The sequence below is a fragment of the Emys orbicularis genome, chromosome 24 (assembly GCF_028017835.1).
Source record: "Emys orbicularis isolate rEmyOrb1 chromosome 24, rEmyOrb1.hap1, whole genome shotgun sequence".
NCBI lineage: Eukaryota > Metazoa > Chordata > Testudines > Emydidae > Emys > Emys orbicularis.
The window spans coordinates 11,064,609-11,088,940 of NC_088706.1; the positions used below are offsets into that span (position 1 = coordinate 11,064,609).

The 24,332-nt window shown below is 57.8% G+C and overlaps 1 protein-coding gene across 1 annotated transcript in view; it reads left to right on the forward strand.

Moving 5' to 3' along the window:
- HCN2 (hyperpolarization activated cyclic nucleotide gated potassium and sodium channel 2) overlaps positions 1-13,021 on the forward strand; it is a 40,190-nt gene extending 27,169 nt beyond the window's left edge. The window contains exons 4-8 of the mRNA XM_065422172.1: positions 4,089-4,307; positions 8,970-9,116; positions 9,304-9,544; positions 10,470-10,634; positions 12,120-13,021. Coding sequence (XP_065278244.1) covers positions 4,089-4,307; positions 8,970-9,116; positions 9,304-9,544; positions 10,470-10,634; positions 12,120-13,021 — 1,674 coding nt within the window. The remainder of the gene's footprint in view (positions 1-4,088; positions 4,308-8,969; positions 9,117-9,303; positions 9,545-10,469; positions 10,635-12,119) is intronic.
- The last annotated feature ends 11,311 nt before the right edge of the window (positions 13,022-24,332 follow it).

A 24,332-nucleotide genomic window follows, 5' to 3' on the forward strand; every position in this document is an offset into this window, starting at 1 on the left:
AAACCTCCCCACCTTCTACTCCAAGTGTTCTTTGACCTGCCTTCTCTCACATCAACATGGAACAACCTGTGGATTAAAATATCCAAACCAAGACACTCCCATGCACACTGCTCCCCCACGGGAGAGGATGAGAGAACAAACCACATGGGACAGATGCTAGCCCAGTAGGTTAATGCCCCATTGGAAGGGACTCAGATACTACGTTCATGGGCACAGGATAAGACTCTAGTGAGAACAGAATAGAATATGCAAGGCAAGGTAAGGCTGGCAGGTGTGGGTTGCTCTCAGGCTCCGGGTTCCAGGTTCCATTACAGTGAATGGGATGAAGTGCATGCAGTCTGGGGGCTGGGAGTCAGGACTCCTGGGTTCTTTTTCCAGCTCTGTCACTGACTTGCTGTGTCACCTTGGGCAAGTCGCTTGTCCTCTCTGTGGCACTGTGTAATCACAGAGAAAAGGAATATAACACTTTCCCGTCTTCGAGGGGATCTCTCTATCCTTCACGGACCCATCACAGATGTAGCTACTGGCAGCAATAGTTTGGTGCAAAGCTTTAATTCCACGTACGTCTCCTCGTAGAGGAGTGCACTAACTGAGCATCACACCGTTCTGTGAAGCAGGTCAGGTGTTCTGCCTGTTTTACAGAGAGGGAAACTGAGGCACAGAGCTGGGCGTGGAACTCAGGAATTGCTGCCTCCCAAACCTGTGCTCTGACCATTACAACACACCTTCCCCAGAGCAGCATTACTGGTGTCCGCTTACGGGTGTCCATGTACACCCCCCTTTCCTTACACACCGGTAGCTTTTCATTTCTTGCCTTCTCTCTCTCTCCTGCCACACAAGCTGAGTATCCCAGCACAAGTACTTTAATAAACTCGGTGCTTTCCAGACTGTCTGAGCTCATTTCCTTCACCGGGACCTGCACTCCTCCCTCCCTCCCAACCAAACTGGCTTCTGTTAGCTCCTCATCCATCAGTAGGATTTGGCAGGGTCCCAGCTGACTGACAGATGATCTAAACCTGCCCTTGTCACGTCGGCCTGGTTCTGGGAGCCAAGTGACAGGCAGAGTAAAGACAAAACGCTCCCAAGCCAGGGGTGGATCTATGTGGGGGAGAGAGGGAGACAGGAGATTGGGACCCGGACAATCTCTGTAAAAATGTACTGAGCAGTTCTTTTGCCAGCTGGACTATGCGTTTGGAGCAGGCTGCCTGCCCATTTAGAGCACTGCCCATGGCTAAGATGTAGTTCTGACAGCTGCCGATGCAAAGCAGTGCCCCCTGCTGGTGGAGTTCCATTGGCACCCAGGGATGCGGGCGTTCTCCTTCCAAGCTCTTGTCTTTATTTTGAACCTAAACCATGTGACCTCTGAGGCTTGGTCAGTTGCGTTTTGAAACGAATCGTTACTATCAGGGATGCGTGCGTGGTAAGGTGATGCACAGATCTGTCTGCACGTGAATGTGGGTGCTCATAGACTCATAGACTTTAAGGTCAGAAGGGACCAATATGGTCATCTAGTCTGACCTCCCGCATGATGCAGGCCACAAAAGCTGACCCACCCACAACAGAATCCTCCAGCCTGCGACCCCTGCCCTATGCTGCGGAGGAAGGTGAAAAACCTCCAGGGCCTCTGCCAATCTACCCTGGAGGAAAATTCCTTCCCGACCCCAAATATGGCGATCAGTAGAACCCCGAGCATGCGGGCAAGATTCTCCAGCCGGACCCTCATTTTACCAGCGATGGCACGTTAATGCCTAATTGACTAAAATCACGTTATCCCATCAAACCATTCCCTCCATAAACTTATCAAGCTTATGCTCATAGGATTCCACCCTGCTGCTCGGACACAAACACTGGGGCGTGTGTAGAGATGCTGGCTTGCCCCTGGGGAGGCGGGTGTATGGTAGAGCCATGTGCATGGTAATTTGGGGGTGTCTGTGTATGCATGTGGTAATGGTTGTGTACGTGTGTGGTGACTAAGCTGTGTATGCCAATGCTAATTGTGGGAGAGTTGTTATTGCAATCTGTGTATAGATAGTGTGTGGGGGGGTAACAGTGGGGGTTCAAGTTGCAGAGTGAGTGCTGATGGTGAGTGTGTGAGAGTTGTGAGGGCAGTGCGGGTGTGACTGGTGTCTGTGCGTGCGTGTGCGTTCCCCAGCCAATCTGGAAGAGTCAGGAATGATCGGTGTGTTATTCAATTCACCGCAGCAAGGTGCCTCTAACTGCTGCCCTCTCCCCTCCCACCCCGGCCCACGGGGTTGCCGCTTCCCTTTGATTTCAACCCAGCCGGTTTATTTGAATCTACACACAGACGGGTTCTTTTTTCTCCTTTTAAGCTGGGCAGCCCTGGCGTTTATGGCTCGTGGCTTGGTGGCTCCTCCCATTTCCAGCCATCAGAGGAGGAGACTCCCGCCCCTCCCATGCAGCTGGGACTTGGGTTAGCACCTTGGGCCCGATCCTGCCATCTCGCGAGATGCTCTTCAAGAGAGTTGTGCCTGAGGCAGGGCTGAAGGATCAGGCCCTTGGCGTGGATGGGAAGATGCTACTCTGTGGGGTGTAACCGGGACTTGGGGTGGAATTCACAAAGGTATTTCAGTGCTTAAATCGCATTGAGATCAATGGGCATTAGGCCCCTAACTACCTTTGTGGATCCCCCTCGTAGTGGTGCCTAGACCTTGGGCTGCTCACCCTCTCTGCCCAGCCCTCCTCTCTATGCTCTGTTCCATTCCTCGGTCACCCAGAATAGGATAAGGCCCTGTTTGGCTGATGACGCGGAATTGTGCTATTCTAGGCTGAAGCGTCATTTTCCAAAAGCTGGTGTTTGCTAGTGAGCGGTGATGACGGGTCGTTAATCAATTATGGATAATATTTTAATTTTTGTAAAATGCGCTCGGGGATCCAGGCGCTTTCATAAACCCGTAAAAACAACCAAATAACTCCAACGGGGTGGGGGAGGGCAGGACTGCTTGTGCTTTGTTTCCATTGATACGACGAAAGACGTGTAGAGAGGCAGCATTTTCTATGGGCACCGTTGGAAATACACCTTCAGCTGCCTTGTGTTTATTTCTTCATGATGCTGTGTCAAAAATCATGTCTCCCGACCCCCCAGCAAGACTCTAGCAGAGTGGTTGTGTTTTAAAAGCTGGTCCGGAGGAAGATCAGAGCTGGATCTGAGCAGCCCCCCCCACCCCCCCACACACACACCAGTTGTCTTTTATCAGCTGGTCTCCCGGTCTCTCTCTCTCTCTCTCTCTCTCTCTCTCTCTCACTCACACACACACACACACACACACACACACACACACACACACACACACACACACACACACACACACACACACAGTTGTCTTTTATCAGCTGGTCTCCAGGTCTCTCTCTCTCTCTCTCTCTCTCTCACTCACACACACACACACACACACACACCAGTTGTCTTTTATCAGCTGGCCTCCAGGTCTCTCTCTCTCTCTCACACACACACACACACACACACAGTTGTCTTTTATCAGATGGTCTCCAGGTCTCTCTCTCTCTCTCTCACACACACACACACACGCACACACACACAGTTGTCTTTTATCAGCTGGTCTCCAGGTCTCTCTCTCTCTCTCTCTCTCTCTCTCTCTCTCTCTCTCTCTCTCACACACACACACACACACACACACACACACACACACACACACACACTTGTCTTTTATCAGCTGGTCTCCAGGTCTCTCTCTCTCTCTCTCTCACACACACACACACACGCACACACACACAGTTGTCTTTTATCAGCTGGTCTCCAGGTCTCTCTCTCTCTCTCTCTCTCACACACACACACCAGTTGTCTTTTATCAGCTGGTCTCCAGGTCTCTCTCTCTCTCTCTCTCTCTCTCTCTCTCTCTCTCACACACTCACACACACACACACACACACACACACACACACACACACACACACACACACACACACACACACACACCCAGTTGTCTTTTATCAGCTGCTCTCCAGGAAACTGCGAGGTGGGTCTGAGCAGCTCCTTCCACCCACGCGCGCACACCCTGAGTGATGCATTTGATGCGAGTTGTTCGTCGCTGCTGATGTTGTCTTTGCAGAACAACTCGTGGAGCGAGCTGTACTCCTTTGCCCTGTTCATGTCGATGAGCCATATGCTGTGCATCGGGTACGGGAAGCAGGCCCCCGAGAGCATGACGGATATCTGGCTTACCATGCTCAGCATGATCGTCGGCGCTACCTGCTATGCCATGTTCATTGGCCACGCCACCGCCCTCATCCAGTCGCTGGACTCCTCCCGGCGCCAGTACCAGGAAAAGGTAGGGAAGAGCAGTGTGCCACGCCGAGGGGTGGGGGGGTTGTGGCTTGCGTTCAAGTGGGAAGCCTGGAAAATTTTTGACACTGGAGATGGTGCAGGCCTGCGGGCTGCTGGGAAGCTGCGTGACTGACCGGGGCGCTTTGGTTGGGGGGTACTGGGATCATCGGAGGAGGAGGACGTGTTGATTGCAGAACGAGTGCTCTGCTGGGCCCGATCCTGTGAGCACCTCCTGAGCTGGCTTCAAGGGGAGTCCAGGTTGTTCAGCATTGGCCCCAAAAGCACATGTTGGGGAGTGGGGGATGCTGTGCCCTGGGGGCACTATCTACCCATGGAAATGTCCCATCGAGGCCCTGCTCACTTGATCCCAGGTCCTGGGAATTCTGAATGAGCAGGGATGTTAGCCCATGTGCCTGGGCTGAATTCCTGCTTGGATGATTACCTTCTGCCCCCTGAAATCCCCCTCTGCAATTTCAGCTGGGTACAGGGTTTTTTCTGTCATTTCCAGCCCTGACCTAAGCAGATGTTCAGCGCAGCTGTTAAACAGCTGCCCCATTCCACCCCAGAGGTGGCTGCATTGCATGGGGAGGCGAACTGAATCCCTAGGTGTCCTTTGTTCACCATGTCGGGAGACAGGATATTCTGTATTTTATTGCTGTGACAGCAATCTGGGCATGGACGCAAACTGGGGCTTGGTCCTACTGCGCTGTGGATAGACTTTGACTCTGTTCAAGTCCCCTGTAAATGAGCGACCCTTGTCTTCGGAGAATGTGCCAAGCGAGGGTTTTCATGACACTTGGACAACAACCCTGTCTGAGGTAGAACTGAGAACCTTGGACAGGGAGACTTTCAAATCACCTCCACTTAATAGCGGTGAGTCCAGGACCATGGACAGAGTAGGATCAAGCGCTCAAGGGGGATTCAGACCTGCACACGGAGACACAAGCCCCAGCCACCTTCAGAATCATGACCCCGAGTGCAGGAACTGAGCTGTTATATTAAGGGGGAGACAAGAGGCCTGTTGGAACAGTGCAATTGACCAGACCCCCGAGGGACGCAACTCTTTTAAATAACACAGAGCAGGTGCATCTCCCGTTATCTTTAAAACACGGGCATAACCCATGGAGACTTCAGATCCCAGTGTGCAGTGGGGCATCCTGATCAAAGCCAGGGCCACGCAAGATGAGCCAGGGCAACCACGGGGTCTGTGAGCTGTACTGTCGTATTGCAGGGGTGGGTGGGGCAGGCTGTGTGCCGGGCTGAAGGCAGCCTGGTGTTAGAGAGAGGGATTAACAGGGCCTAAGATTTAGGCAAACGGGCCCATGGTTCAGGCAGGAGAATTTTGGCTGCATGGCATTTTTGGGGACGGATCTTGGCTTTGGAAACTTGCATCCCCCTTGGCTCCGGCTGTAGCAGGGGACTGGCCCATCCTGGCAGGAGAGGCAGGAGGTCTGTGAGCTGCAACCCCGGAGTTTACATCCTCACCAGATTGCCGTTTCCCTTCATTAGCCGGTGTCCTGGGGGAGCCTGCGCTGCCGGAACGCGGCCTGCTCCATATGCGCCTCCCCGGGGAGCATTCGGGGAGCTCATCAAGACAGGTCTGGAATCCTGAGGGCTCCCGTGGGATTGTGTGCGCGTGGCAATCGCTCCTCCACCAGCCAGGGCTGCAGCTGCTTCTCGGGTCCTGGGGTGGGGGAGAGATTCTCATCGGAGGAGCCTGCCCAGCCCCCATTGCTCAAGCAGACGGACCGCCCTGCTCACGGCTCAGACCCCTCCCTTGTTGGGAGGGCTCGCATTTGTATGGCGAGCGCTCCAGGAGCCTGGCACCATAGGCAGAGCGCCCTTTAGAAAGGGCCAGATCCTGAGCTCCTTAGTGAGGACTCCAGGATCTTGCCCACTGAGAGAGCCTCTTCTGAACCCTCTGCCAGAGGGTGTTTCCAGCTCACTCGATCCTTTTGTCGCCATCCTGACCAAGCTCCCTCGCTGCATGGGTGTCTGCTGTAGGGAGAGACGGGGTGTCCGGGGCTGCTAGTGATTGGAGCAGCTGCCAAAGGGAGCTGCTGTGCTCTTCCCTGCAAGGTGACCTCCCCGCTCCACCCCTGGAGCTGGGAAAGTGACACTGGCAAATTGCTGCAATGGAGTGAGGCTGCCCAGGGAGCTGTGCCAAGCGCCAGGGAGCTGCTCTGTGCCAAGCGCCAGGCAGCAGCCAAGGGGCCTGGCCGGAACGTGGCAGGGAGGGGAGCGAATTCACGGGCAGCAGTTAGAGACCTGCAGCATGTGACGGCGACAGATCTCAGCTGTGGATACAAACTCCTCCTATCACCCCCCCCATCTCCCCCCCATGCTCCCTTGCACTCCCCAAGCAGTTGCCCCATCTCCTATTCCCCACATCCATCCACCTTCCTTCCCCCCATATTCTCCCCCCTCCTCACCAGCGGGAGGCAGGACGCCTGGGTTCCGTTCCTGGCTGTGCCACTGACCCACTGTCTAACCGTGGGGCTCTCTGTGCCTTCATTTCCCCCATCTCTACAATGGGGGTCACAGCCCATAACAGAAAGAGGGGCCAAGCTAGGAGATTGGGGTGCAGCTCCAAGTTGGGATTCAAACCCCCAAAAGCCTGGGGGGAGATATTCAGAAATGGCGGGGGGGTGAGTTCAGGCCTTGTATTCCCAGCTCGTTGGGACCCTGATGTTGGGCAAACAATCAGATTCTTGCTGAAAGTGAGCCCTGCTCTGGTGCTGAGGTGGGAAAGAGTCAAAGAAATTGGCACACAGCAGCTGAGAACTCCTGTTTTATCACAGCCCAGGCTTGATTTGTGCTAGAGCTGGCCAAGGCTGAGCCCCGGCGCCTCTGGGCCCGGCGGTTCAGAGCCCCGGCGCCTCTGGGCCTGGCGGTTCAGAGCCCCGGCGCCTCTGGGCCTGGCGGTTCAGAGCCCCGGCGCCTCTGGGCCTGGCGGTTCAGAGCCCCGGCGCCTCTGGGCCTGGCGGTTCAGAGCCCCGGCGCCTCTGGGCCTGGCCGTTCGTAGCCCCGGCGCCTCTGGGCCTGGCCGTTCGTAGCCCCGGCGCCTCTGGGCCTGGCCGTTCAGAGCCCCGGCGCCTCTGTTTGCCACATAGGATGTGAAAGTAAAAAAAGTTGCTTGAGCCCTGGCCCCTCTTTCCTTGCAAATGAAGCCCTGATCAGAGCCTTACCCAGCTGGAACCCCCAGAACCACCTTCCTGATCCAGAACGACCTGCTGCTCTAGAAGTAAAACATCTCGCTGAGCTAGAACAATCTGCTGCTCTAGAGCCAGAATGACCGGCTGATTGAGCACCTCAGCCTCGATCAAGACCCCTTGATTCTCCGAGCGGATTCCAACTCTGCCCCCCCTGCTCCCCTGGCCTTTCTCTTCCTCAGCTGCTCGCCCCTCGCTTTCCTGCATCTGTAGCTTTCCAGCTATCTATGATCCCCTTCAATGCTGTTCATTGGTGGGGGGCTCAGGTCGCTGTATCTCTGATGAAGGTGAACTGGTGAAAAGCAGCAATTTCCCCCCGCCACTGGGCTGAGAACTCATGTGCTGGGGACTTTGACAGGTCATGGGGGGTGGAGGAGCCAGACAGCCACGGAGAGTGTCAGGCGGGCAGAGAGACCTGCCAACAGCTGGCTGGAGTCCTTGGAGCGGGAGCCTGTCACTGGCTGGGAGTGAGCGCGGATGGGCAAAGACGAGCAGCTCTGTTTGTGCCCCTCTCTGGGGAGGGGGAGGTCTGAGCGTGGCTGTTGGTATGGGGCTCGGAGCTGGAGCTGATAGCAAAGGGATCAGGGCCCCAAGGGCACCCAGCAGCGCACACAGATTGGCGCCCATTGGTGACGCTGCGATGCGGGCGCAGGTAGGGATCGGCCTGAGCTGCACCTGGGTTTGTGGGACAGGGGCGGCGGGGGTGTGTGTGTGACGAACTGGGACTGTTCTTAATGTGGTCTTTGAATGCTGAGTGGGGAGTGTTGGCTGGGAAGGCAGGGGAGTGTGGCTAGGATGGTCTGCATTGGGGGATGGGAGACTGGCCGTGAGGGAGAATACCTGAGCATGTAACATGAGAACCCAGGAAGGGGTTAGAGGCCAGGTGACACCTTGGCCCGGGAAACGGAACAAAGGCTGTGGGAGGGGTCGCTGGAGGGGGAGTTTCAGAGCTGGCTGGTGGAATGGCTGGGAGGCAGATGGGGCTCTGACCCCCCAAGGGGCTGTGGTGCCCTGGGACCCCAAGATGCACCTAATTGGGGGGGATCCTGTTGTCTGTGCCTGCAAGACCTGTCTTGGACTGTGTTCCTGTCGTCTAAATAAACCTTCTGCTTTACTGGCTGGCTGAGAGTCATGGTTAATCACAGGAAGCCGGGGGTGCAGGGCCTTGTGTCCCCCCACACTCTGTGACAGGGGGGATCTGAGATCGCACCAATCTCTGTTAAAGGCCCCAGATGACAAAGCTTCCACCCACACTGTTTGAATAACTGAGAGGCCCTGACCCCGAGCCCCATCTCCAGACACCGCCAGGCTGCTGGGACATCCCGCTATAGCCCCGCTCTCTGCGATGGGCCAACCCAGAACCAAACGCTTGGGGGTGGGACGTTTGGGTTCTGGCTGGGCTGCATCTAACGCCTGTGATTGGTTTTGTCCCCCCCCACCCACCTCCCGGACAGTACAAGCAAGTGGAGCAGTACATGTCCTTCCACAAGCTGCCTGCCGACTTCCGGCAGAAGCTCCACGACTACTACGAACACCGCTACCAGGGCAAGATGTTCGACGAGGACAGCATCCTGGGCGAGCTGAACGAGCCCCTGCGGGAGGTGAGGAGCCCTCCGCTCGGGGATGCCCCCGGGGTGCAGGTGTCACCCCTAGAGTGAGGCGGGGGCTGCCCTACCCCAAGAGCCAGGCTGGGGGGAGGAGCCCGAGGGAAACGAGGGTCCCCCTTCTCCCCGCCTCTTGTCCGCCTGCCTCTTCCCCCGCTCACCCCCTTCCTCTCCTCCCCCGTAGGAGATTGTGAACTTCAATTGCCGCAAGCTGGTGGCCTCCATGCCCCTCTTCGCCAACGCGGACCCCAACTTCGTCACGGCCATGCTCACCAAGCTGAAGTTCGAGGTCTTCCAGCCGGGCGACTACATCATCCGCGAAGGCACCATTGGCAAGAAGATGTACTTCATCCAGCACGGCGTGGTGAGCGTCCTCACCAAGGGCAACAAGGAGATGAAGCTCTCGGATGGCTCCTACTTCGGAGGTGAGTGCCCGCGGGAGGCCCCCGGCTGGTGCTGCCCGTCGAGCCGTGCTCGCTGGCCTTATTCCGTGGACACGGCTGCGGGGGGATGGTAAGCGTCGGGCTGGCACTGCCGTTCTCCAGGCTGGATGCTGCGTCCCTGGTAAGTGGGAGCGACCTTCTGTGACGAACTGGGACTGTTCTTAATGTGGCCTTTGAATGCTGAGTGGGGAGGTTGGCTGGGAGCGTCTGCATTGGGGGGATGGGAGACTGGCCTTGAGGGAAGATACCTGAGCATGTAACGTGAGAACCCAGGAAGGGGGTTGGAGGCCAGGTGACACCTCTGCCCGGGAAACTGGACAAAGGCTGGGGGAGGAGCCGGGGAGAGGCTGGGTGAGAGACGCTGGAGAGAGTTAGGTTTTCAGGAGCTGGCTGGTGTAATGGAGGGGAGCCCAGATGGGGCTCTGACCCCCCAATGGGGCTGTGGTGCCCCTGGGACCCCAAGATGGACCTAACTGGGGGGGTCCTGTTGTCTGTACCTGCAAGACCTGTCTTGGACTGTGTTCCTGTCTTCTAAATAAACCTGCCGCTTTACTGGCTGGCTGAGAGTCATGGTGAATCCCAGGAAGCAGGGGGTGCAGGGCCTTGTCTCCCCACACTCTGTGACACCTTCTGTGCAAGTCCCACTAGGACAGTGCTTGGTTCCCATGGGAGGGGGCTGTGGGCTAGTGTTTAAAGCTGTGACCAGGAGCCAAAACTATTGGCTTCTATTCCTGGCTGGGCCATAGACTTGGCCAGGTCGCTCCTTCTCTGCGCCTGTTCCGTGTCTCTCGGGAGGGTTGTGAGGCTGGCTGGGTTAGCGTGTGACGTCTCCTGATGGCGGGCACTAGCGCGGGCACGGTTTTATTGTAACATCTGGGTCCCTCTCTCCCCCCCCCCCCCCCGCCAGAAATCTGTTTGCTGACGAGGGGCCGCCGCACGGCAAGCGTCCGGGCCGACACCTACTGCCGCCTCTACTCGCTCTCGGTGGATAACTTCAACGAAGTGCTGGAGGAGCACCCCATGATGAGACGGGCCTTCGAGACCGTCGCCATCGACCGCCTCGACCGCATAGGTACCGGGGGGCAGGGACGCTGGTCCGATCCACGAGCTGGGGACACTCCTGGGGCCCATCCCCTCTCATGCTGGCTCGCACAGGCCCCCTGCGATCATTCCTGGGCTCAGGCCTCCGATGGAAAGGGGACCCACCTGGGGGACAGCCTCTGGGCTGACTCCCGAGGCCCAGTTGCCGCTGAGGAGCTGAGTTTCAGGAGCTCTGCAGAAGTTTGGCTGCCCCGTAACCAGAATGTCCCGGGCAGCAGTTGAAGTGGGAAGAAGCAGTGATAGCATCAGAGGAGCAAAGATAACGGGAGGCGAGGGGGGTGGCTAGAGGACACTAGATGTTAATAGGGAGAGTGTGGCGTGTGGGCTGCAGGGGGCAGTCCTTGCTATCTGTGCCGGGTTCTCTCCCCGGGACAGGGGACGGGTGGTTACCTCTCTGGATCTCAGTCAGGCGTTGGACCTCAGGGGCCTTGTCCCCTCTTTAAAAGCGCCCCACGAGGTTTCCCACGTGCCCCACAAATCCTGCTGGGAATGGCCAGTTAGATTCGCTCCCTCCCCTGTGTGCTGAGATGGGGTCGGTCAGCTCCTCGCAGAGGCTGGGCTTGGAGAGCCTCCTCTGCCTGCCTCCAATTTCTCTCCTCCCCTGCCGCCTCCTTCCCCTCTTTGGGACCCCAGGGGCAGCCCCGCATCCTCCTGCAGAGTTGGCAGCTCGGGCATTGGCGGCCCTTGGTACCCGAGGACTAAGGAGGCAGGGAGAGGCCTAGCTGCAGCCATGCACACCTGTTTCCTTTTCACTCCCACAAATCCCTCTTCAATCTCACCTCCTGCCCCAGTCCTCGCTGCAAGAAGGGCTGTCAGTGAAGGCTGATTTATGGTCACTGGGGCATTTAAAACCTAGGCGGTAAGGAACAGCCCAGGGAGGACGAGCCGAGCACGTATAGGCCAGAGCTGGGTCAATCATGATTCTTTTGTTCGGTGACACTTCTGCCATTTTCCAGACGTTTCGGTTCATCGAAAAGGTTCGTTTTGGGTCTGTGCCCAGAGCAGGGATTTGAACCTGGCTCTCGCACATCCCCGATGGGTTCCCTGCCCCCTGGGCTAAAGGGTATGGGGGGGGGAAGCAGCCGCAGCCGCACCCTCCCCACTCCTCCCTTTTGTCATCGGCCGAACTCTTCACAGCAAATTCGCGACCAGTTTGGGGTCGACCCAAACAGCACTTTTCATCGAATAAACTGTCTGAAAAATATCGTGCCGCGTCGGGTGCCAGGACTCCGGCATCTGCCGTGGCCGGGGAGCTGCTAAAGTTACCCAGCTACAACGGTCAAACATGTCACGGGGAGAAGGTCTGGACACAGGGAGGCACACGCGAGGCATGGAGGGGGGTCGGTGCTGTGCCAGGGTGGGATAAAGAGCCGGGCTGGGGGGCCGCATGCAGAAGGACAATGATGGGGCTGTGACTAACACCCCCCCCCTTTTTTTCCCCTTCCCCACCCCCCAGGGAAGAAGAATTCCATCCTGCTGCACAAGGTCCAGCACGACCTGAACTCCGGGGTCTTCAACAACCAGGAGAACGAGATCATCCAGGAGATCGTCAAGTACGACCGGGAGATGGTGCAGCAGGCGGAGTTGCGGCACCACACGGCCATATACGCGCCCGTCCAGCCCCAGGTGACCTCGGCCATCGCCACCCTGCAGCAGGCCGTCGCCATGAGCTTCTGCCCCCAGATGGCCAGCCCCCTGGTGAGCTCCGTGGCCCTCGGTTCGCCCAGGATGATGCGGCGCCTGCAGTACGCCCAGGGCGTCCCTGGCCCCTTCTCCGTCTCCCCGGTGCTGCTCCAGCAGCAGCAGAACATGCAGCTGCAGCAGCCGCCCCGGCCCACCTCCGCCGGCACCTTCGCCTCGGTGGTGTCCAGCCCTCCGACCCAAAGCCCCCGAGCCAGCCGGACGTTCCCTTACGCCGCCCAGGGTCAGTCGGGCTCCCAGCTGTCCCTGACTCAGCAGACGGCTCCTGGCTCACCCCAGCGGCTGGCCGTCCACAAAAGCACACAGGCCCTGCACACGAGCAGCCTGAGCGAGGAGTCGAGGCCTTTGTCAGCCTCGCAGCCCTCCCTGCCTCACGGGATCTCGCAGACCATGACCCAGAGCCCTCCGCCCTCGGCCCACGAGTCCAGCACCTCCGTCGCCGGGGTCCAGGCTTCGGCCTCCCCTGGCTCGGGCCCCCAGGCCGGGCTCAGAGGGGTGGTGCCGCCCCGCATGGCCCTGTCCCACCAGATGTCCACGGGCTCTGTCTACGCGGGGGCAGCCGGCAGCCAGCAGGACTCGAGCGGCGCCCGGAAAGATTCGGTGGTCAGTGCCCCCGACACGGACCCAGCCAAATCCAGGCTCTCTTCCAACTTGTGACCTTTGCTCCTTGCCCGCTGATCCCGGGCAGGGGGGGTAACGGTGGGGCTGCCAAGCAGCAGCAATTTCCACCGTCTCCACGCTCCCGCCTGCTTGTTTCCAACTGGCGAAGGCCTCACCCTGGCCCGCTCCCTAGGGGAGTGGAAATCAAAGGGTTAATGAGCCCCAGAGCCGACCGTGGGGGTCGCCACCACCTGACTCTAAACCTGCGGCCGGAGCTTCTGACCCAGCGGGGGCCTGCCCCCTTCTGTACAGAGCACAGCAGCCGGGCGTCGCTTCCACACGCTTTGCCCGGAGAGGCCAGGGTAGGAGGGGCGTGGACAGAGGCCCCTGCCGTTCCCTGGGCCGGGGGAGGTCCAGTCGAGCCTCCCACACGCGCCCCGATGAATCATCTATGACCAAAGTCCAGCCCCATCGCCCGCTGCCACCGCCCGTGTGAAGAGCATCGTCCATCCAAACCCACTGACTGCACCATAGAAGCCATAACTAGTTAATCTCTTGATTATGAAATCTGTATATTATATATATATGAATATAGCTGTGTGCGCAGGGCCCCCCTCGTAGGGCCGCCCATGGGAGCCCACACGCACTGTATAGCCAGGCGCCGCGACAGCACAGGGCTCTGTGGAACGGGTCGCCCACTCCGGGGCCTGGCGGGAGAGGGAGGAGTAGCCAGAGGGGGCTGAGCCCCTGCCAGGCCCTGCCAAGTTCCCCACCCAACGTGTTCTGCCTCCTGGCACCGGCCTGTACCCAACCCGAGCCCTGTGCCACACGCGGGGATGGGGGGGGGGGATTTGGAAGGAGACGGGCGCCTTGGCCGAGTGGTTCTGTCTGCAAAGGCCCCTGAGGACAGGCGCTTCCTGGGGCTCCCACTTCCTCTGCCCTTGCTGGGCTAGCCTTTGGGGCTGGATGCTTCTGCCCCCCCCACCCTCCCCCCCGCAAACCTCATCCTGCCCCTGCCTCATGCCCTGGCTCCTCTCTGCTCCCCCCAGCGCGTCACCTCATCCCCCTCCCCCCGCTCTCTGCTCCCCCCCAGCGCGTCACCTCGTCCCCCTCCCCCCGCTCTCTGCTCCCCCCCAGCGCGTCACCTCATCCCCCTCCCCCCGCTCTCTGCTCCCCCCCAGCGCGTCGCCTCCCCCCCCAGCGCGTCGCCTCGTCCCCACCCCCGCTCTCTGCTCCCCCCCCCAGCGCGTCGCCTCGTCCCCCCCGCTCTCCGCTCCCCCTCAGCTCATCGCCTCATCCCCACCCCCTTGGCATCAGAGGCAGAGAGGAGGGGATCTCTTCCCCCAGGAGCTAGTGCAATCCCTAGCCCCAGTTCCAGCCTGGGACCCCCCCCCCAATGGTCCCATCAGGCCCCCCCATGCCTTTGCGTACACCTCCCTCGCTCTGTTCCAAGGAGCGGCCTCCAGCCCCTGCTGCCTGGCCCGGGGGCTTGGGGAGGGGGCACCCGGGCCGGGAGGCCCCAGTTCCCATCTCGCTCGCTGAATGTTTTCTATGTTTTAAATAGAAAAATCAATGTCAAGCTGCTCAACACCCCCCCCCCCCATCCTCCTCTTCTCCCATCTTCCCCCCACATAGTTTAACGGGCAGAGCGAGGGACCGGGTGGTCTAGTCCCTGGCTCTGGCCCGACTCGCTGTGTGGCTTTGGGCAAGTCGCCTCACCTCTCTGTGCCTCGGTTTTCCCATCTGTAAAATGGGGATAATAATACTTACCTACATGACAGCATGAGGGGTTGGGAACTAAAGTGCTTTGCGAGCCTTGCAACAGAGATGGGCAAAGTATTATTATTATTATTAGCATCCCTGCGCTCTGCTGTCCCGTCTCCTCACCTTCCCAGGGCACAGCTGCCTGGCACCTCCATCCAGGCTGGCTCCTGCAGACACCAGGACGCGCACTGAGAACAGTTGAAAGCCTGGAGCCAGCCCTCCTGGGCACTAACACCCCCTCTCCCATGGGAGGGTCCAGGGTCCTAGGGAAAACTTGCTCTGATCTCTCTCTCTCAGTGGGCCCCACACGCCCCCTCCGGGATGCTGGCACTACAGCTCTCATTGGCAGGAGAGTCGTGTGCTCAGCCCCTGGCCGAACGTGCATCTGGATCCCTTCCCTGCTGTCCCTGCAATACCATCAATTCACATACCAGCCTCTGCGAGAGGCTGCTAGGTGACACTGAAGGTAAGTGAGCACCGGGCATGAGGGGGTCGGGGATGTGACGAGGAGAGGGTTGGCTTTGGGGACTCCTGGCAGAGCAGGCAGGCTCCAGGAGGCGGCTGGGCACCGTCTCTGGGGGTGGCTGCCCCCTCTTGACATTGGCACTTTGCAACCTGGGCGGCTGTTTGGTTTTCAAGTGCAATATTGAAACGGAAAGCGCTGGGCTCGGCGAGCGTCGTCCATTCCCTCCTGCCACCCTCATCACTGCAATAAGCCAGCGGACACAAATACTACTCAGCCTCTAGCCCGGCCCCTGGGGCTGTGTGTGGGGTGCAGGAGCAAAGCCCCTTTCACCGAGGGCTCCTGCTTTGTCCTACAAAAGCTAATTCCTGAGCGAGCTTCCGTCGTGCTGGGGGGAGCAAAATCCCCATTAGCTTAGTAAGAAAGGAAATGGGGCGAGGGCTTTGTGGTTGATGAATCCAGAGCGGGTTGGCAGTGGGCCCCCACTTCCCATCAGCCCCTCGATTTGGGGGCTACACCAGCCAAGGGGACAGCATTAGAGGTCGGGTCAAATGACACCCCCCCCTCCTTCCCTCCACAGCCAAACGCCCAACTTGGGAGAGCTTGGGTCTGAACTTGGCAGCTTGGGTCTATCGCTGTAGCTGAAGCGCTAGGAGTGTAGGGCGGGAGGGTGGGGAGGGGTTACCACGTCTTGCCAGGACCAGCTGCCCCAACCCTTCCAGCTGCCTCGCAGTGTTTAGCGCCCCCCAGCATCTGTGGTGTCTGCATGTGTGTGTCTGTCTCTCGCCATTGGGCCTGCTGTGTGCGTCTTTCGTCCCGTGTGCGTCTGCCTATGTGGGGAGGTGCCACATTGTCTGCATCTGGAAGGCAGGGGTTGTTGGGGGGGGAGAAGAAGCTGCTTGAGGGCCGGGGGGGGGGGAATTAGCCCTGGGCGTGTGAGGGGGGGTGTCTCTCCCTCCTGCTTTCCATGTACAGGGCTGGTAGGGGGAAGATCTCACGCTCACTGATTTCCCACCCTGAGAGGTATCAGGACTGCTCCTTACTCCAGCCTGGCCTCCCTAGCAGAGGCAGAACTGACTGTGAAGGTGCCACTCTCAGAGGTGTGTGATCAATCAGCCTATATCTGGCTCCCAACAGTGCAGGCACCAGCCCTTGCCCCACCCGCTCCCCTGCTGCGAGGGCCCCTAAACGTGTTCTGCCACCCTGGTGGTGGTCTAAACAGCACCGCTGAGGTAGGGGCCAGACTGCCAAAGCCAGCTCAGCCTGGGGGCAAAAGGGATCCTGCCCCCCGATCTCTTGTGTTACCTGGATTCCTCCCAGGTAAGACACTGTGGGGAGGGGAGCAAACACTGCTTGGTGCAGCTGCACTTGGACTTGCAGCTGGGTTGCCCAGTAACCAGCCCATTCCCCTCCTTAAGAAGAACAGGAGTACTTGTGGCACCTTAGAGACTAACACATTTATTTGAGCATAAGGTTTCGAGAGACCGGAAAGAGCCGGGGGTCCCCATCCTCCTGCATTTTGTGACGGCTCCCTACAGTACATGTTCCCTGGAATCTCAGACTCAGGTTGGTTCACCTGAGCAGAAGCAGGTGATAATTTTTCTCCCCTTAAAGGGGATCTGAAGCGCACAGTCCCGGGAGGTTTCTTAACGTCCGGGGCAACGTGCTGGGACTGACTTTGGCGTTGTAGGAAGAGCGTCTGTTTTTCTAGTCCAGCAGGAGTGGAGCTTTTAGGAAGGGGACGCACCTTTTAGTACTTTTCTCGCCTTCGATTTGAGTTTGTCGCACGGGTGCGTTGGTGCTTCGTGCGTGAATTTTTTATGCACGGTTCCCTGGGGCGGGGGGCACTGGCGGCCATTCGTAAGCGTTTTTAAAAGTAAAAGCTGGCGCGGCCGGCTCCAGCCCACGGGGGCTGTGACCTCCTGGCCGAGGCTTGTTGGAAAGCCAGCCCTGTCCTGGCACTGATGAGATGGGGGACAGGGAGTGAAAAGCTGGGGATGGGGGGGCAGCACAACCCCTTGGCCTGGTGAGTAGTATTTGCATCACGCCTGGCCGGCGATGAGGCGTTCTTGCTTTAATCCTCGACGTCTATCCACCACGGACAAGGCAAGGAGCGGGCAAACGGTCAACGTGTTTATTATCGATACTCCTTACTAATCTCCTTATTACGCTAACGTGTAACCGGTACCTTTTCTAAGGCAGAGGCAGGTGAGCTGTGTGTGCTAACGCCTGTATTCCTAGCATCCTTGCGCCTTTCATGTTGAATGTATAACCGATAACGGAACTCGTGGTGACAAAAGCCAATCAAAGCGCCCCGTCGCTATGGAGACGGCTGGATTGTGTCACTGGCACTGGCGGCTGTTTCCGTCGGAGAATCCACCTTTTTTTCATCCAGACCATCCTGTGCAATAAACATGGCAGCACTGGCAGAGCTACGCCGGCGTCCGTCTCTTTTCACTGCCGCCCGTCACGTTCTCGTGGGCCTGCTCCTCCCCTGCCTCGCCTTGTCTCCACTCCGGCCGGCTGCCCCGGCTTCTTTCTATCTTCTACCCCCTTTTCAATCCCTCTCCTCGCCCCAGGCTTGCTGCAACAGTTCATAGAATCTCAGGGCTGGAAGGGACCTCAGGAGGTCATCTAGTCCCACCCCCTGCTCAAAGCAGGACCTAATCCCAACTAAATCATCCCAGCCAGGGCTTTGTCAAGCCGGGCCTTAAAAACCTCTAAGGAAGGAGATTCCACCACCTCCCTAGGGAACCCATTCCAGTGCTTCACCATCCTCCTAGTGAAAAAGTTTTTCCTAATATCCAACCTAAACCTCCCCCACTGCAACTTGAGACCATTAGTCCTTGTTCTGTCATCTGGTACCACTGAGAACAGTCTAGATCCATCCTCTTTGGAACCCCCTTTCAGGTAGTGGAAAGCAGCTATCAAATCCCCCCTCATTCTTCTCTTCTGCAGACTAAACAATCCCAGTTCCCTCAGACTCTCCTCCTAAGTCATGTGCTCCAGCCCCCTAATCATTTTTGTTGCCCTCCGCTGGACTCTTTCCAATTTTTCCACATCCTTCTTGTAGTGTGGGGCCCAAAACTGGACACAGTACTCCAGGTGAGGCCTCACCAATGTCGAATAGAGAGGAATGATCACGTCCCCACCCTGCCCACCTCCAAGTGCAGCTCAGAAAAATCAAGGCCATCACTCCCAGCCCAGCAGGGTGCTCACAGTGGTTCCTCTCCCAACAGGGGGTGCTGGCTCTGGAGAGGAGCAGCCTTGCCCAGCAGGAGGTGCTGTAGGGGGCAGGGAAGGAGCTTCTAGCTACTCCAGTCCTGGCACCGGCACGGTAGGGTCTGCTGTCAGAAGCCAGGAGCAGCTGGGACTGTCCCTCTGCATTTCTCTCCAGCTCTGTTGCCAGGTGGAGATGTTAAACAGACTCATTTTGAGGATTTTTGTAGCTAAAGAAAGCCCCAGGGCGGATCGTGCAGCCGTGGTACGTGACTGAGCCGCCCAGCCCATTGCAATGTGTCATTTGTTTTAGTTCCCACTGGTCCAAGACCATCTTTAGCCTCCTCTCGCACAGGGGGGCACTGCCCCCCCAGCACACAACTCCATGCTATGCAGGCCAGTTTCACCCCCTCCTATAGACCACGGCTCCTAGATGCCAAGGCCAGATGCAATGCCTAGTCTGACCTCCTCCAAAGCCCAGGCCAGACACGCTTCCCTGCCAAGTCTTGCCTCAGATCCTATGACCTGGGCACCTACGTTCCAGGGTGCAGGAACTATTTGTAGCGGGGGGGTGCTGAGAGCCACTGAACCAAACTAAACCCTGTCTAGAATGGCAGCCACCCCCCTACTTCCAGCAGCCTCTTGGGAGGTTGGGCGGGCTCCCCGCGGGGTAACGCCAACCAGCGCGAAGGCAGCAGCCAGCTGGCGTGGGGAGGCCATGGCCTTGCCAGTGCAAAGGAAAGTTGAGCCTTAATTCCTGGGCGTGGATCTCCGAAGACAAATGCACCCATCTCCAGCGGGGAGCCCAGCGAGGCGAGCCCATTTCCCCCCATCCCTCCCCCTTAAGAAAAGCTGAGGGACTAGTCTGACCCTCCTCCCAGCTTGTTCAATTTGGTTCTTCCAGGAGGACAGGGGGAAAAAATCCCAAAGCAGCAGCTGCAATCTCTGGCCTGAGGAAGCGAAGGGTGATTAACGTGGCTCTTGTTCCTAATGGCTTCTCGGGCTTATTAACACCCACTTGCTTTGGTGGGTCCTTTATCCTCTCCCCCCCACACACATCTCTGCTCACCCAAGCTTTTAGCAGGCTGTGTTATCTCTGCCAGGGAAGGTAATTAATATCCAATCCTGTCCAAGCACACGCACACTGTGACACTCGGCTCGCCCCCCTCCTCCCAGCCCGCGGGATCCATGCAGTTCTGTGTTTTAATATTCCCCCTCCCTCCGCCCGTGTTCCCTCCCTCATCCGAGTCCAGCCAGCTGCAGGAGCGGCATCAGTGCGCAGAACTTGTCAGAGGCCGCAGCAGCTTCCATGCGACTCAGCTGCAAGGTCGTTCCAAGGGCAGCTCTGTGCTGCGCAGAATGCTAACACCTCTCCTGCCGCACGGGCTCTGCATGGGGCATGCAGCCAGGGAGACGACAGCGCTGTGGAACAAGCCCCCCCCCCCCCCCAACACTCACAGAGTGCTGGGAAATGGGACCCCCTCTTCAGAAGCTGTTCAGGCCTTTGGTTGATCACCTGAAGGGCCAGCCACACCCTGGCCGATGAGTCGCCATCCTCCCGGGCTGCAGAAGAGACACTATCTCACAGCTTCCCGCCCCCCCAATGGTGAAGCAGACCAGGCTGTTCCATGCTGGGGTGGCCCCAGCCAAGGGTGTCTCACTGTAACCCCCAGCCATCCTGTTGCCTGTCACACAACCTCCGCCCCTTCTCCAGCACCTGCCATAGAAGGCCAACATGTTTCCCCAGGGTTAATGACAGTTCACAAGGTTTTTATCCCCATGTTGCAGATGGAGAAACTGAGGCGAAGAGCCTCACAGAAATGTAGGCGTGGAAGGCACCTCGCTAGGTCATCTAGGCCAGTCCCCTGCACCAAGGCAGGACGAAGAAGGGGACATGTCTTGCTCAAGGTCTCTAAGTTAGGACACGCAGCTGGGAATAGATAAACCAGCTCCCATTCCCCCGCACTTCCAGTGCTGGGAAGAGAACCCAGGAGTCCAGAGTCCCAAGTCGCCTCCCTACTCTAACTACTAGACCACATTCTCCACCCAGTGTCAGGAACAGAACCCGGGAGTCCTGACTCCCACTTCTCCCCCTTTCCTGCTAGACCACACCCCTGCTCCCCCAAATATGGGGGGGGGGGTTTCCACATAGCATCCAAGGCCAGAAGGGACCATTGTGCTCATCTAGTCTGACCTCCTGCATGGCCCAGACCAGAGACCAGCCCACACACAACGCCTGGCGCAGAGCTTTTAGAAAACCAGCCAATCTTGAGCTGAAAAGCAGCAGAGACGGCGAATCGGCCCCTCCTCATGGTCCCAGGGGTTAATTATCTCACCCTTAAACATTTATTTCCAGTCTTGGTTCCCCCACCCCCAGGCCACACACATTTCCTGCAGCAGGAGGGGCGCTGAAGTGCCAAGGCCGTCCCCTGCAAACATGCAGATAAGCTGGCGAAGGCTGCAGCGGCGGGCAGGGGGGAGCAGCACCGGCGATGCCGGCAGCAGGAATGCAGTTTATAATGTGTATTGCAGTAGCACGGTGGTGCCCCTGTCCTGGACTAGGATCGCGCTAGGTGCTGTACAAACCCATTCATCCTGTGTGAAGGGGAGCAAGGGGCTCCCGCTGAGCAAGATGTCGCTCTGTAGCCCATAGGAGGAGGTGAAAAGGTCGGGCCCCAGCCCCACACAAAGCCCTTACTCAGGTCTCAGTCTCTGTGCTCACACCCGGTGAACGCTGCATGAGAGACGTTCCCTTCTGGCCGTGCAAAGGATTCCGCTCACATGAGCTCTGCGACCCCCACAACAGTCTCTCCTCGGAAGAGAACAACAGAAATTGCCTGTGAACTTGGCCAGTGAGTAACAAAAAAAACCCTGGCCACCCACCCCCGAGGTTCTCTCAGAGCCGCTTAAGATGCATAGCCAGGCTAGGCCTGTTAGAATGGTCAGCACCTGCTGCTAATCTCCCCCGTCGAAGATACAGTCCAGCCACAAGCCATCCTAGGGTGCAGCTGATCCACCTGGCCTGGACTCTACCTTAAAAAACCCCAGCAATGAGTGATCAGCTCTGAGATCCTCCCCCTTTGCACTTGGTGAAGCAATTATGTATTTAGGTACTTAAGGTATTTAGGTGCCCAACTCCCATGGACATAAATGTGGGTTAGGCACCTAAAGAACCTTTGAGGATCTAGGCCCATCTCTGTAAGGCGTCATGGTGAGATGCTTTTCAGCAAACACATTTGAGCTGGGAACTTCCAAAGCCCCCCAGCTCTGCATCCCAGCCCATGAGTCGCTAGTGAGGGCAGGGGTATCACTTCCAAAGCCCCCCAGCTCTGCATCCCAGCCCATGAGTCGCTAGTGAGGGCAGGGGTATCACTTCCAAAGCCCCCCCAGCTCTGCATCCCAGCCCATGAGTCGCTAGTGAGGACAGGGGTATCACTTCCAAAGCCCCCCAGCTCTGCATCCCAGCCCATGAGTCGCTAGTGAGGGCAGGGGTATCACTTCCAAAGCCCCCCAGCTCTGCATCCCAGCCCATGAGTCGCTAGTGAGGGCAGGGGTATCACTTCCAAAGCCCCCCAGCTCTGCATCCCAGCCCATGAGTCGCTAGTGAGGGCAGGGGTATCACTTCAGAGGAAAGAAACCATTGCAGCAGCAGGGCCCGACAGCTGACACCGTCTGGGGATTTGGGAAAAAACAAACAGAAAACCATCGCTAGCGCCCGCTACCGAACAGGCGCGCCACTGCGATCGACCGGGCTAGAGCAAACGAGCTATTAGAAGAACAACAGCTGGACTAATGCAGCCTGGAATGTACTTTGTTCAGTTATTTGGCAAGCGCAGGTTCGTTTCAATTATTCATGACTCTTCCCCACATCCCGAGCAAACAACCTGTCTCCTGGGTAGTGGATCAGGCACTGTGGGCTCGGCTCTGGCCACTGCGAGCCGAGACCTGACAAATCCAGTCTCCCCCCAGAGCAGTGGAGGCCTACGGCCTAGTCTCAGTGACCCGGGCCCTGAACAGGAGCTGGGGGACGGTTCGATATCTTTAAGCCTCCTTTGTGCTCCCCATCTTCTGGAGCTGGGCAGGTCTCTACCCAGCCCCTAGCGTAAACCAGAGCAGCCTTGGGGCTGCTGCAATCTGTGATCTGCGGCCTATGTTCCCCTGGGAAGCAGAGAATAACCACAGTCCACAGCCCCTGCCCATGCCCCCAACACACCCGCTACACCAGAGCCTGGGCGCAGGGTCAGCACCAGTTCTGGGTCAGCTGGGGATGCCTTCTGGGCATGGGATCATCTCAGGGGATCATTTCCACCCACTTTAAGGGCCCAGAGCAATGCAAAAGGGGTTGTAATGGAGAACACACACTCTCCTGGTTGCTGGTCAGTGTGTGTGTGAATTAGGGGGCGCAGGGATTAGCAAGGTTCTACCCTGCCTCCCAGAGGGCAGCGGGGGGAAAAGAGAAAAGATTCATTGGTACCTGGTACCGAGAGGCTATTGCTATGGATGGGGAGTCGCTCCCAGCACAGGAGCGTGGCAGGGAAAAGCATGACTCAGTAGCACTGCGGCGCTGAGCCTGGGTGGGTAGGTGGACCGGTGTGACTCACAGGTACCAGCTCAGCTCAGAAGAGATTTCACTGGGGGCGTTTTCCTTTCAAGAGGCAGTTCCAGCCAGAAAAGTGACAAATATAAAACCATCTCACCGTCTTACTCCACATCCTCACCTCCTATCCAGCTGGCTGTACTGATACACCCATCCCCCTTCCTCCCGCTAGCTGTGCAGAGCTCACGCAGCTCAGAGCTACGGCCTGGCTGCAGATCTTAGAAGCCGAACATGACTGGGCCACAGCCGGACTGTCAGATCCCAGCTGGAGTTTGCAACTAGAACAATCAGCTTTGAAATAAAGCTGCCAGCTACGCAGAGACAAGATGGCTGTGCGGTTAAGGCACTGAGCCAGCATTCAGAGGCTCCAGGGTCAATTCCCCCACTCTAGTACTGACTCCTTGGGCAAGTCACTGGGCTGCTGTGCCTCAGTTTCCCCACCTGTAATATGGAGACAGTGATACTGACTTGTGTGGCAAGGGAACAATTCTCAGGGGGACCACAGGGTAATTAACAACAAATCAGAGTCCTAGTCATCACTACACCCAAAACTTGTCTTCCTTCAGCACCCCATCACTGGGGGTCGGGGACAGAAGACAGACGGCGTTTCACTAGTCGCTTTCCTTCCCACTGCAGCAGAATCTTGCTCAGTTCATCAGCTGCCTCCCTCCACCTGTGTGCGCTACGACTGAACAAGAGCGCGCGACAGGGAGGTTTCATCTCCCTTCCTGTGACAAAACAGGCTACAAAACACTTGCCGGGAGATGCCGAAGCATCGTTAATAATTAAAACTTCACTTTGTTTGTCAGATACACGAACAAGGAGCATTTCAGGAAGGCGGCGACCTTGCTTGCATCGTCTCATCAACTCACAGGTTCAGTCATTGACACCATATCCTGCCCCGCCAGGGGCTGCTGCAGAGAAAGGAGGCGCTAGAGAGCCAGTCATGTACCCAGCAGGGTAATACATGGGGGTTGGAAGGGCACCGCCCTTGCCAAACACAGAGCTTGTTCCAAGAGGCCTTTGCTCCTGCTGCTTACCGAGGTGCTGATCTGGCCCCTAGCATCACAGGAGTGAGCTGCGCACAGTCAGCAATGGGTTTTCGCCTCGCAACCCCCCCTGGGAAGAAGGGAGATGTTATGGGCAGGGCCCTACCAAAGTCACGACCATGAAATCTGGTCTTTTGTGTGCTTTTACCCTCTACTATACAGAGTTCACAGGGGAGACCAGCGTTTCTCAAATTGGGGGTCCTGACCCAAAAGGGAATTGTGAGGGGGGGGTCACAAGGTTATTTTAGGGGGGCTGCAGTATTGCCACCCTTACTT